The sequence below is a fragment of the Merops nubicus genome, unplaced genomic scaffold (assembly GCF_000691845.1).
Source record: "Merops nubicus isolate BGI_N331 unplaced genomic scaffold, ASM69184v1 scaffold43571, whole genome shotgun sequence".
Classification (NCBI taxonomy): domain Eukaryota; kingdom Metazoa; phylum Chordata; class Aves; order Coraciiformes; family Meropidae; genus Merops; species Merops nubicus.
In genome coordinates this window covers 4,671-17,892 of record NW_008588465.1, presented here as the reverse complement: position 1 = coordinate 17,892, position 13,222 = coordinate 4,671, and the positions used below count along the sequence as shown (strand labels likewise).

Here is a 13,222-nt window from a genome sequence, read left to right as displayed (position 1 = left end):
CGGCCCGGGCGGGAGGCTCCGACCCCGGGCCCGGGGCGAGCCGCGCTGCGCCTCGAGGTACTCACGGTAACAGCGATGGCAGCCGGGCGGGGAAGGGATTTTTGGGTTAATGACTGAATTAGTAAAAAGACCTACGGGAAGGCACTTGTGAATGAAACTTACCTAGTGCTGTGAGTGAGACTTGAGAGCGCATAAAAAGGCTGAAGGTTGGTTGTTTGTTTATTTTTGTTAGTTTCTCCTTACCTGCCCTATAGGCCATGCTTTTCTTTACGTTTCTATTCTTGGTAAGGTAAGTTGTTCTTGTTTTGACCTTTTCCACGCCAGATGAGAGAACACACATTGACTCTAGGTCACTCTTAAAATTACACTCCAAAAAGATGCCATGGAATTACAGTGTAGTAGAGTTCCAAAGATGAGCATGGAGTTTTTTATTTTTATTTTTGTTGACTTAAGGTTGATGACTGGTTTGTTTTCTTTTTAGAAAAGAAAGAAATTTGAATAAAACCACAACTTTTCTAATGCCTTCTTTGGATCTTGACTATTACTTCTGAAAACTACACATTTAATAGGAAGTCTGAATAGAAAGTTCACATTTTTTTTTCCACTCGCTAGAATATATTTCCTCTCAGCAACATGTATTAGACAATATTATGTGTTTAATATGACACTTTTTTTTTTTTCCTCCACAGGTAGTGAAAAAGAAAATATCAAGATGAGTAAAAAGCCTCCAAACCGTCCTGGAATCACGTTTGAGATTGGTGCTCGTTTGGAGGCACTGGACTACTTACAAAAATGGTATGGAAGCTGTTGTGCAGTGCTTGTAAGAAGAGAATTATTTTGCTCATATTATATGTTTTAAAGTCTAATTATAAAGTGTAGTGCACCTGTTAATTGACTGATCACAGATGAAGTTTGTGACATTCTGAATAATCTGTTAAAACTGTTAGCTTTTAGGAAAGTATTCTCTCTTCAGAAATCAAACTAAACTTTTCTGTGGGTTTTTGTTTGCTTGCTGTCAGCTGCTTGTGCAGCCCTAGTAAGCAAAGGGCATTTCCAGAGCAGTGTGGAATGGACGCAGTGTAACGTGGGAGATGGTTGTTGTGTTGAAGTCACAAACTCCTGTGGCTAAAGACTTCTTTTGGTTTAGCTTGAAGGAAGGCAAGCACATTTGTTTTGTATGCAGTTTTCCCACTTCAAGGGTTTACAAAGCTGACTTTAAAAAAAGAAAACATCCTTAATTAGAGTTCATGGAATAGGCAAGAGTGGCTGTGTTTGTATCAAGTGGCTGGAGGAGTAGAATGTTTAAAGCTGTGGCTCTGCACCATCCAGTCATTCTGTAAGAATCAGGACTGTAAAGGGGAAATTTGTGGGTACAGGGACCAGGTGACAGGGTGAAGGGAGCTGTACTTTGGAAGTAAATTTAGTCAAAATTGATTAGTGCAGAGTGGCTGATTACATGATGTATGCTTGCCATGCTGTTCCTGTTTGAAAAATCCCTTATTTGTTCAAGTAGATGATAGAGAAGTTGATGCTTTTACCCAGAAGTATTTTCCTACGTACTTTCAGATGAATTAGGGCCATGAAACATAGAGGCCTGTGGCTGCTTTTCTGTTGTGTTCCTGGAGAGCTAGGCATGTTCCTGTGTATATCTGATCCTGCTAACTCCAAGTTATGTGGTGGAGAAGTCTGGGTATTAATTACGTGTTCACTCGAGTAGTTTCATTTTACTCTATACAAAAAGCTGTGTTAAGCTTTACCTGTAGAGCTTTGATTTTAGTTCTAGCAAAAGTGTTTGTCTTAATAAACACTGAAGGAAAGTACAGTTTACAGAACAGTTCATGTTCTTAGCTGTTGCTGTAGGCTGGGTTTTAAACATAATGATTCTATCACTGGATGCCAAGATGATGAAACTGAATAGTGCTATAAAAATAAAATAATTTTAACAGAACTTTTTATAATTCTTCCATGACTAGAGATAATTTGTTGGTGTAAACTAGATAACAAAAGTTAATAAGTAAAAATAGCTTCAGCTTAATCATGTTGGGGGAAAAAAAAAAAATCACTGACTATCCAGTGCATGGTTTGTATTGGATCTGCTGGGCCCTCCCAGGGAGAGGGTCACACATCAGCTCTGGAGCAGTCCTCCAGGTGTAAGCCAGGTTGCAGGCTCTGCAGCTGAGCTGCTTGGCATTTTCAGGCAGAAGAGGGTTCATCCTGACCTTCCTGGGCTTGTTGAACCATCCAGATGACCACGCAGAACAGGTCAGGTTGATATGCATGTAAACTTTTGTGGTACTGTATACAGGAGCAGAAAGTTAATATTGAAATTTTGGAGTTACAGTAGCACTTGAAAACAGAGCTCTATTTTAAAGGAAATAATATTCCTGTACCTAACCAAAGAGCTTGTTAGAGAACACCTACTGCAGGGTTACTGTTAGGGTGGCACGGGCTGGAATAATAGCCCATGGGATATTTTTTTTTCCTTAGCTTTCTGTTGCATAAGGGCATGGTGGATGTTTTTAAAATTCTTTCTATATGTAAGCTGTATGCATGCTCATCTGCATGCAGAAAGATGTTCTTCAAAGCAAATAAAGTTGCTGAACTTACATGAAATGTCTTTATATTTGTTAACAAAACCAAGACTGAAGAGCAGTAGTATTGCTTAGCTCAGTCTTTCTGCAAGTGGTAAGTTGAGAACACTTGCTGAAAAAGAGACTTTGAAAGGGGTTTAATTTTTTCTTTTTTTTTTTTTTTTTTTTTCTGAAAGCCTGCTGTCATTCAAAGATCCAGTGTTTTTGACCAGTTAAAATGTTAATCAAGAAAGGCTTCTAGAGGATGGGAAGAAATACAGTAAAGAACAGTTTTGCTTTCTGCAGGTCTTAAATTTTCACCTGTGTAATAAGTCCTGAAATGAATCTTATGGAGTCTGGTGTTCTGTTTGAATTCTGTAAACTTTGAAGAGAGTGTTATGTACCATGACTATTTGTTACTTAAACCCCCTGTTCTTTTAATAAGAAGATTTTTACAGACAGCATTTGGGTCACTGATATCATTTGGTGTGTAGGATTACTGAGTAGAAGAAAGCCTGGTCAAACTGATTAGCAAAGAGAGGTTGTGAGTGAGTGTGGGTTTTTTGCTTTACTGTGGTGGGAACTGCAATTACTTCTTTATAAAATACAGCAGTATGCTGTTATAAGAGAGATCATCTTGCACAGTGAGTTTGTACCAGTTGTTAAATCCAATGCACTAAAGCAAACTGTGGAATGCAGCTCTAATCAAAATCAGTGTGATCATCAGCAGATAGTAAAGGGGATGGGATTGAGAGATAAAAATTATTAAGCATGTGCAAGATGATCAGAGGCCTGGAGTGTACGACTTGTGAAGACAGGGTGAGGAAACTGGACTTAGTTTCGCTTGGAGAAGGCTTCTGGAGGCCCACTGGCAGCTTTCCAATGCCTGCAGGGGTGTCATCAGGAAGACTTAGCCAAGTTCTCCCCAGCAGTGCCTGGTTGGAGGACAAGAGACAACAGGCACAAATTAAAATGAGAGATTCAAGCTAGGTACATGGAGAATTTAATTTCCCATGAGGCAGTCAAGCAGTGGATCAGGTTGCCCAAAGAGTGTGTGCAGACTTTGCAGGTTTTCAAGACTGAGCTGGATAAAACTCTGGAAAGCCTGATCTGATCCAGCAGGTAACTTAGACTAAAGGCTTGCTGAGGTCCTTTCCAACTTGAATTACCCAGTGATGTTGCACAAAACCTGATGTGTGTGCACACCTCCCCTGTGCCTCTCACTGACAAAACAAATGGAATGTCAGTAAAGCTGCACACACCTGCAGGCACGTGCCCATGTGTAAGGCTGGGTCTGAAACTCTTGGCTTCCACGAGTAGGGCACAGTCTCTGCAGTAGTGATGTGTTTAAAGATGACCATCTTCTTTTTTTTTTTTTTTTTCTCTTCTGTCTTTTGTGGCTCTAGCTCTCTACTGGTTTTTCCCTAACTGCCAGATATTGCTTTGAGAAAAAAAGGGTGTTATTTTTGTGAGACTGTGTATCTTATGTACAGTCCTTGCTTTGGATTTCCGTTGGCGGGGTTACCTGACAGCCAGCTATTTGAAAGGACTGTGGAGAATTTGCTTTGTGTGGATACAACACAATATCCAAAAGTAAAAAGTGTGGGGTAGAAATAGGTGTTCACAGATTTTGCAGGTACCAGAAGACTGTGGAAAAGTCAGAATGCAGGGTATTTGGTTCTATATCCTTTATAAGGTAGAAGGAAAGAATTTTTTTATGCTATTATTGTGTAGGCAGGAAGTGTGTATCTGTTTCTACACTTAGTAAGTGCAAACTCAGGCAAATTTAGTAATGTTTTTGCATCCTTTTTCACAGTTTCAAGTAACTATTGTCCCCTCTCACAAGGCAATTCACCACTTTTGGTCACTTTTGAAGGATAAAAAGGAAGATGATGTAAAAAGGAAAAATACTCTGTGGGACCATTAATGTATGTTGAGTGCCTTGGAGAAAATTATTTTTTTTCTTTGCACTGTTAAGAAATGAAAACTGGAAGTTTTCCATTAATTTTTCCTATAGGAATGTTGGAGCATTATTGTCATCTGACCAGTGCTTCATAGTGTAAATTTTGTAAGCCTTGTTAAATGTTGTAGCTTTACAGAAATGTTACATAATTCTTATGGGCTGAAGCCATGGGAACCTGAGAATGGAGAGCATGTCGTATGTAAGATGGGCAGGTACCATCAAGCAGCAGTAGTTTTCTAGTTCCCTCTTTAAAAATGCCAAAATGCCTTGAAATTTGGGTGACACTCTGTTTGGGATTATTAAATAGAATTTCCAGCATGCTATTAAAAAAACGCACCCAAAACTTGCAGATTTTTGTTTCTTTCCACCAAAAGAACACTTTCGTCATTGAACTGGAGTGTGGTACTCTGGTTTTCATTGTGAAATGAAGAGTAAACACTTTTTCCTCAATTTCAGAGTGTATTTTTCTCATTTGTGCTGAACAGACATTGGCATGCCTGCTTATGTGCCCAGTTTGATCTGACCCCTTCATGTGGAGTGCTTGCTGGGGAGAATGGGCAGAATTAACATGACTGGAAGGTTCTTTGGGTCTTAGACATCATTTTGCTTTGGTGCTATAAAGAGTGATGTTTGTATTCCCCTCTGTAGTACTTCCTCATAAAGCCTACTCATAGCTTTGCAGTGGAAGGGACCTCTACATAAAGTTTCTCCTATGTATGAGATACAACCATCTTCATGTTAATCTTTCTACGGGATAACTATAAACACTGCTCTTGACCATAGTACACAGCTCTCATGTGTGCATTGTTACTAGGATTCTTCCAAAAGGCAGATCAAAAAAATTGTTGCCATTTTATCTTCTATTAGCAGAGAACGCATACTTGCCTTGGAAATATCTGTATATTTTTGCAATTTATCAGATTAAGTATTTTCAGTAGAAGTACAAAAGCTGTGAGACCAGAAAAATGTTTCCATGCGGTGTAAAATTTGGGGTGGTAAATTCTGCAACATGTGTGCTCTGCTCTTTGTCACCCTGGGACCAGTGTTGTGAAACAGTAGTGTTTAGACATACTTGTGGCATGTTGTGTGGCTAAACTTAGGGGGTATTGAGGGTAATAGCTTGTTGCTAAATCCATACAAAGTTATTTCTAGGTTGCCTAATAACTCGTATTGGCTTGGGTCATTCAGAGATTTGCTAAATCTTCAGTGTCTGAGGAGTGCAGTCCAATGCAGGTCTTGGCCCTGCTCATCTTGCAAACAGTCTAAAGAGGAATTGGAGAAACATGAATTATCATATTTAAGTGGAAAACTGGAATTAGGAACTTGGATTCAGAGCTGATAATGACATTTTGAAACGGCTTTGATCGCTAAAATTGTATTTGTCAAAGAGAAATTAACCAATAAATACCTGGTGCTGCGTTTTCTCTGAGTGATCTCTAATGAGACAATATTCTGTGGATCTTGTTAGCTGATGCTACCTTTGCTTTTTTTCCCCCATATGTATATAAATGTCTTGATTCTTGGCTTGCTGAATTCTCCTTAAAACTGTCTTCATTTTTTATATATTTCTCTCAGCTGTACTCTGTACTTTACTTCCACCTCTTACTCTTGTTTTCTCTTCCGCAGTGTGCCAGTTCATCCCTTCTGCTGTCTTCTACACGCAGTGCTTGGAATGGTGCCTCTGCTGGTGATGGCCGGTGAAAGCCACCAGCCATGCCAGTGCTAGCAACTCTTACAGGGCAGTGCCATAATGGGAACAGAGCAGGAAAGGAATTCTGTGTTTTGGCTAATGGTCCCTGAATTTTCTAAAATACCCGCAGTTCTTCATTGGTACCTATCTGGCATGTGATAAACCTGATGCTTCCAACTGTAGTGAGGAGTACCACCAGCATTCTTGTCATCGTTTCACTACTGCAGCTTTGGTGCTTGTGCACAGCATCTAATTTTTGATTGCTACGCAGTGAACTTCCCATCCTCTCGCTTCTCTGGCCCTTGTCCTTTCTTCCCTCTCTGTCATCCTTTACTTTTATTTGAAACTCTGGGGTAACGTAGTTATGTGTTTGCTGTAGTAACAGTAACATCACTTTTTCCTCTTGCTTTGCTTTCTTCTTCCTGCTTATTCTGATACTTGGTGTCCAGTTAGACAAGTCTGAAGCTGGAACACTGTGGAAGAGGAAAAAAATTAATAAGAAATTTGATAGTACAATTCCTGAAGGTAGCAGCTTGTGGACCTAAGAAAGCATTGTCGGAGACAGGGCTTCAGGAAACTCTCTCTTGGCTGAGTTCTTTTCTTGAAACCTCGTTCAAAGTTAAACCAGAATGCTGGTAATGGGATTTAGCTTTTGACCTACAAGTGTCTGTTTTAATACAATATATCATCAACTTTGCTGTTCGTGTTAGATTGTTGTTGTCAGTCTGCTTGGGAGAGGAAGGAGGGGTTGGTCTTTTGCTTCTCTGGAAGAGGTCCCATGAAGTTCTTCTGTCTTGAAAAAGATTGTTAGTAGGGTGGCAAATGAGTCTGCTGTTTGAGACAAAGACTTTGTTTGCTTTAAAGTACAGTAAGAATAAATCTGGAACTTAGAAGGGTGACTATGAAAATATTTTGCATTTCTGGAATGTATGGATGAGAGAAACGCACCAAGAGATTGTACTGTCTGTGCCTTCTGGTGTGAGGCTGGAATGTGGCTGAGGTAGTTGCAGTTGTAACCCAGAAAACCAGAGGGATTTTTTGTCATTTAGCAGCTGCTGAGATATTTAGATGTTGGGAAGCTCTACACATCACTGCAGCTGAGGAAGCAGGACTGGAGAGGTGAAGGAGCCAACTGAGAATGACGCTTTCTGTTTTCATGACCTGTTCTAGTCACCAGGAAATAAGGAAAGCCTGTGCTTCCTGACAACTTAGATTTTAACCAGAACAAAGTGTTAAAAACTCCTTTATCAGCACCATCAGTATTTTGGAGCAAAAGTACTCAGAGATGAAAATATTGACAGGGTTCCTGTATATGTCAGTTGTGGTTTTTAGCTGATGGAATTCACAGAGGGACTGGAAATTGGTTCCCCAAGTTCTGTTCTCTTACTATTGCTCCACAGTAACACTTGGTTAGAAAAACAGGTTGCCTCTTAATGAAAGACAGCTGTCCCTTTGCTTTGGTCTTTCTTTTCAATACATGTTTTGTTAACTTCAGATCATCCCTAGTATAAACTCTGGAGAAAATTTGATAATCTAATTAAGTTTTGTTTTTCTAAGAAGTTCTCAGCACTTTTGAATCTGTTTCAATACTTTTGTGCAGAGTGGAAGGAGATGAATTCTGCCTTATTCCAATTTTCTCTGAATTTCATGCTGTGGAAGTAAAGGGATTTTAGTGGATAAAGCAGTGTGACAAAACCAGTTTGTGCCTTGTGCCCCTACTACAATTTTGTGAAATACATCACTTTGGTGAAGCAGAAATAGTAAGACTGAATAATAATTGCTGAAGTTGGAGAAATTTGCCATTTTCTCCTACAAATGTCATCTCAACCTTTACGATCCCTAAGCTACATCTATTCCACAGCCAGTATTAGATACCTAAAATTGAAGCTCAGTTCTGAATAGTTCTACCGAGTACATATGATGCTTGCTGAGAGTAAAATTCATGTGTTAATTAAGGCTGTCATATTTACTTTAGTGCATGTGATGTAAAAGAGAGATGGCTGCTAAAAAATAGTTACTGTGAGTCAGCTGTAATGGCAGTGAAGTTGTGGAAGCTGATCTCTAAGTTAGTAAGCAGCTTAGATAAAGTAAGAATGTTCTGTTGACCTCTGGGCTTGGTTAGTTGCTTGGATCTGTCTGGAATCAGTGGCATAGTTTGATTAAACATTTCATATGATACAAGTAAGGAATGTACTCCTAAAACTATTTTATATCCTTTCTGTCCTAAGAAAGTTGAAACTCTTACAGGATTTTGCTTTAGACAAAGACATGTTTTAAAACCGATGAGCACAAACTTCTAATACCAATTTTAGGCAGTTTTGGTCTGGGGCATTTAAATTTCTATATAATCATCCGACTAGGATGAAGGTGATGACACATCACTGATGTGTATAGATAACTGTAATTGTTACCCTGCTATCCATTTAGTCCTGTCACCTTCTTCAGACCTGGAGCTTTCTCGGTGCAGGGTGTTAATGTGATGTTCCGAATGGTCGTGTAAGCATTGTCTGCAAACAACCTTTGAAAAGACTTTGAGATATAGAATTTGTTTATCGTTCAAGGTATCCATCTCGTATTGAGAAGATAGATTATGAGGAGGGGAAGATGTTGGTCCATTTTGAACGTTGGAGTCATCGCTACGATGAGTGGATTTACTGGGACAGCAATAGGTTGCGACCCTTGGAGCGACCAGCACTAAGGAAAGAAGGGCTGAAAGATGATGAAGAATTTGTTGTAAGTGGCATATTGATTTTGTCTTTGGATCTTTTTGTAAACTGTTCTACTTGTTTTCCTACATTAAATCTCTGTAGTGCATAATGTTTATTTGTTTTTAGGAAAAAATCTAAATGGTTAAAATATTAATGACTAAATTTGTACAAAATAGGATTTTAAGCCTGGAGAAGAAGTCCTAGCTCGTTGGACAGACTGTCGATATTACCCTGCAAAGATTGAAGCAATTAATAAAGAGGGTATGTATTTATGTATGGTTCATTGAGGAGGACTGTTTGCATATGCTGTGCTCTAGCTGTAGTCTGCTTAAAAAACTAGCGTGCTCATAAAATTTTCCTCACTGCCTCAGTATTAAGTGAAAATGTTTCTATGCTATCAAATTTAGTAAGAGGTTTGCGTTCCATCTGTGTGAGATGAGAACTGGAATTTATCCTGGAAGGCAAAATGCTTAATGTTTCCTCAGTGATGAAAAGAGTATCCTGTGCACAGAGGGAGGCTATTTTGTGCTGTTGTTGATTTGGGCTAATGATATGTTTGGCTTTCCATAGTTGTTTTAGGAATGGTAAGTCTTTTGAAAGTTCTCTCTATTGAAGAAAAACAATGGAAGTGGGGAAATAAAGGAATACCTTAGACACAGTACTTCATGATGGGGTGGTATTTCTTATGAATATAAGTAGAAATTAAAATTTTTACTGTGGTTTAATCTTGAACTGAATTGTTACGCTATTATGGTGTCTTCATATTTTCAATTAAAAAAAAAATTACTAAAAGTGACACCAGTAGCTTACATATGCTTGTAATTGTACAAGTGGACAAAGAACAGCAGTATAAATAGGAGACATTCATTAATGCAGTCATTCAATTTTTTGTTTTAAAATTCTCAATTCTGACTGTAGATAACTCCTGGTTACTTAGTGAAATGTTTTGTATGCTATATGAACAAAGCTTTTATAGTAACAAGGTGTGTTTTGTTTAACTGCTCATGGTGATTATTACATCAATGCTTTCCTAGGAACATTCACAGTACAGTTCTATGATGGTGTTATTCGATGTCTTAAGAGGATGCATATCAAATCTATGCCAGAGGATGCAAAAGGGCAGGTAAGAGTCCTTTAGGTACCTCTTTGATTACTTTTATATAGAGCGTTTTGTTAATATCCTGAGATAATAAAAATGTCATCTAGCACAACTAGTTGTAGATTATAGTCTTTATTCCAGGTCCTGCATTGCCTTGCTTCACCAGTTTCATGGATGATGTCCCAGAACGTGCTGCTCAAGTAGTCTTGCCTCTATCTGAAATGCCCAGCTGCCATACATCCATTGCTGACTAATCTGTTCCCAGTGTTTTGTCTCGTGGAGTTTACAAAACCAGGCCCATCAAGAGGTGTTTTCCTCTGGTGTCCTTGCAGGAAAAAAATTTAGCTTGTCAATAGTCTGTGCTGCTGATTTTTTTTTTAAACTTTTTTTTTTCCTAACCACCTTCCGCCCCATCTCTTTTGTTTGCTAGTGTGGTAGCTTTTTGCCCACGTGTTCTTATTAACATGACTGTTCTGTCAGGGTTTTCTCCCCTGTATCAGAACTTTTGAGGATTCAGTCAGATAAATATTTATTTCTGATAATATCCAGTTGCTGTTAAAGAAGAGATGCTGAGTAAAAGTCGAGGGGAGGCTGTGAAGTAGAGAGCATGATTTAGTCACTAGACATATCTTTACTTGCAAAAGAAAAACACAGAAAACTGTTAGATGCTGTCAGGGGAAATGCCATTGCATTTATCTTGCATGGTAACTGTATTCTCATAGTTAATGAGAAATTACTCCACTGATGCTATTTGAGACTCAGAGACAAGAACTGTGAAAAAACTGCTCTTACGTGCTCCCAGTTTTCTTCAGAATACTTCTAACTTGGCAAACAAAATTAAGATATTTTGTGGGTACTCTTTTAATTTTCTATATTGTGACGATGGCAGATGGATAAGCCAAGTGGTTTGAAAACATTTCTGTGTCCTGCCTTCAAGGTTACCAGCAGCTGTACACTAGGCTTTGTCATCTATGCAGAGGACATTGGAACCTTTTGCAGTTCCACAGAACACTGCTCTACTTTAACTCTGTTTCCTTAAAGAGATTAAACTGAAATCTCTAGTCATGCTAACACTGACTTCTTGCTGCAGTCTTATAGTAAGTCTGTTGAACAAGTATATAGTAGTTTAAACAATATTTTTCAGTATAGCAGTAAGTTAGGAAGTTAAGAGTATTTCAGTTTACTTGATAAAAAGGAAAACTTGGGTAATGTGGTTGTGACTGAGCTGAAATAGCCATTCTGTGACAGCTCTTACTCTGTCCTGTGATTTTTCTAGGGAGCTATGTTGTGTCAAATCTTGAGTGAGTATTCTTAGGCCGCAGGCATATTCAGCTTAAAAAAAAAAAAATCCACTTCTTAGCAACTGTTTTGATGGCCAGAGATGCTTGGTGGCAGTCCAGCTCATCGAGTATTTCTAAGTTTTATTCAGTAGCTGAGAGTTAAGATGTCAGTCCTACACATCTCAGGAGCTGGATGTAGGTGGCTTCAATGAAGTGTTGAGAAAATTTACACTCTGAAATGAATTTAGAACTTTTAACTTGTCTTGCAGCAACAACACCACCAATTTTGCTTTCTATAATGCTAATTGGGATGAGTATTTAGCATTTCATTTTGCACAACTAGAGATGGGCATGGAGTTCTGTAGCTTTCAAAGGCAAAGATACTTTTTTTAATGCAACATCTCCTACAGCATTATGTTTTGTTAAAATGTTTGGTTTTCAAAATATTTTGTGGTATTTTAGAAAAAATGTGACTTAAGATACCGTTTAAAACTCAGTTGTCTGAAACTGAACTTTGTCCAAGTCTAGAGCTCAAATGGATGGGTTTCGGTGTTTGCATTATTTTATGAGAAGATACAAAAATTTTACAAGTTATAAAAGTTATGTAAATCTTAAAAGAAAAAAAATTGCTAAGAATATAAATTGGTTTGAAAGATAGTGGAGCTGACAGATCCAAAACTTCATGCTTAGTTTAAACCTATGTCCTTTCTGTTGTTTCCAAAGGGGGGGGAAAATGAAAAACATATCAAATGATGAATTAAGCTTAAGATACGTGACTATCTGGTGCATTAGCAAATTCAACAAATGTAAGTTCTGTTTGGAAGGTGTGTGCTAAGCATGCAGAATTTGAATTACATAGAGAGAGAGATACAGAGTAGGTAATTCTTTGATTTGAGCTTTGTGTGTCTTAGAGGAACCTGTAAATGCTGTAACAGTCAAAGTATTTTTGAGTTGCAGCAGAAGTGTGTTTTAATAAGACTCAGCTGTGAGGGTGGAAAGGCAAAATTTAAAAGGGTGGAAAACATCTGTGTGGTTCAATGCAACAAGCCTATAGGTGAGGTTGCTCTGCAGAGAAGTGCAAATTACTTGAAATCACACAGAAATGTGGCTAACGTAGTACAGAGGAAAATAAAAAAAAAAAATAAGATGGGGATATTGAGACTGCCCTTGTGAGAGCACATGTGAAGTATTCAGATAACTTACTTTTTCTGTTTCATGTTTTTGTTTTATCTTCGATGTAATCAGGCGCGCGAGAGGGAGCAGATAGCGCCGGAGCTGAGATTAGTCACGGAAATCGAGCCAAAAGAAGTGAGTTTTGAGGAGGGTTTTGAAGGAGAGGGAGGGGACTTGGCACGCAGGAAGAGGAAGCTGAGGAAAAAGCATGGATTTGCGATTGGGACAGAGGAAAAAAGAAGATGTGACAGGAGACAATGTGAGCCAAGATGTAGGTGGGGCAGCCTGTTTAGAATGTGAAAGGTGAGGGTAAGGAATCCAGGCTTGATGTGGAATCAGCCAGTCAATAGCTTTGATGATGTTTTTTGTGTGTGTATGGATGTGTGGGAGTGTGGAGTTGTGCTGTGTCAGGAGAGGAAAAACAGCTGAATCTTTAGTGCTGTAGAGAGGCAAAAAGGTGGTGATTGTAGGCAGGTGAAGGGAGAACGATGTATGTGTGAATTCTGCTGGTGGTGCAAGGGTTGGATATTAGTTGGTTTTGTTTTTTTTTTTTTTTTTTTTTTGACTTCCCACTGTTGCAGGATAAGGTTACACAAAGAAATATTTTACAATATAAATGTTTAGCCAATTGATGTGTAAGGCTGTTGGGTAATTTCTACTAACATATTTCTTGATGATGCAATTCCCCGTGCTTTGATTTAGTGAATCTAAATAGCATAATGACATTTTTCCTCAGCAG

General features: G+C 38.6%; 1 protein-coding gene across 1 annotated transcript in view; it reads left to right on the top strand.

The window, feature by feature from the left end:
- Positions 1-712: 712 nt before the first annotated feature.
- LOC103781546 (PHD finger protein 20-like protein 1) overlaps positions 713-13,222 on the top strand; it is a gene marked incomplete at its 3' end in the record, with an annotated part of 16,946 nt that continues 4,436 nt past the window's right edge. Inside the window, exons 1-5 of the mRNA XM_008949271.1 lie at positions 713-795; positions 8,785-8,956; positions 9,108-9,192; positions 9,966-10,054; positions 12,556-12,618. Of these exons, the coding sequence (XP_008947519.1) occupies positions 713-795; positions 8,785-8,956; positions 9,108-9,192; positions 9,966-10,054; positions 12,556-12,618 (492 nt within the window). The remainder of the gene's footprint in view (positions 796-8,784; positions 8,957-9,107; positions 9,193-9,965; positions 10,055-12,555; positions 12,619-13,222) is intronic.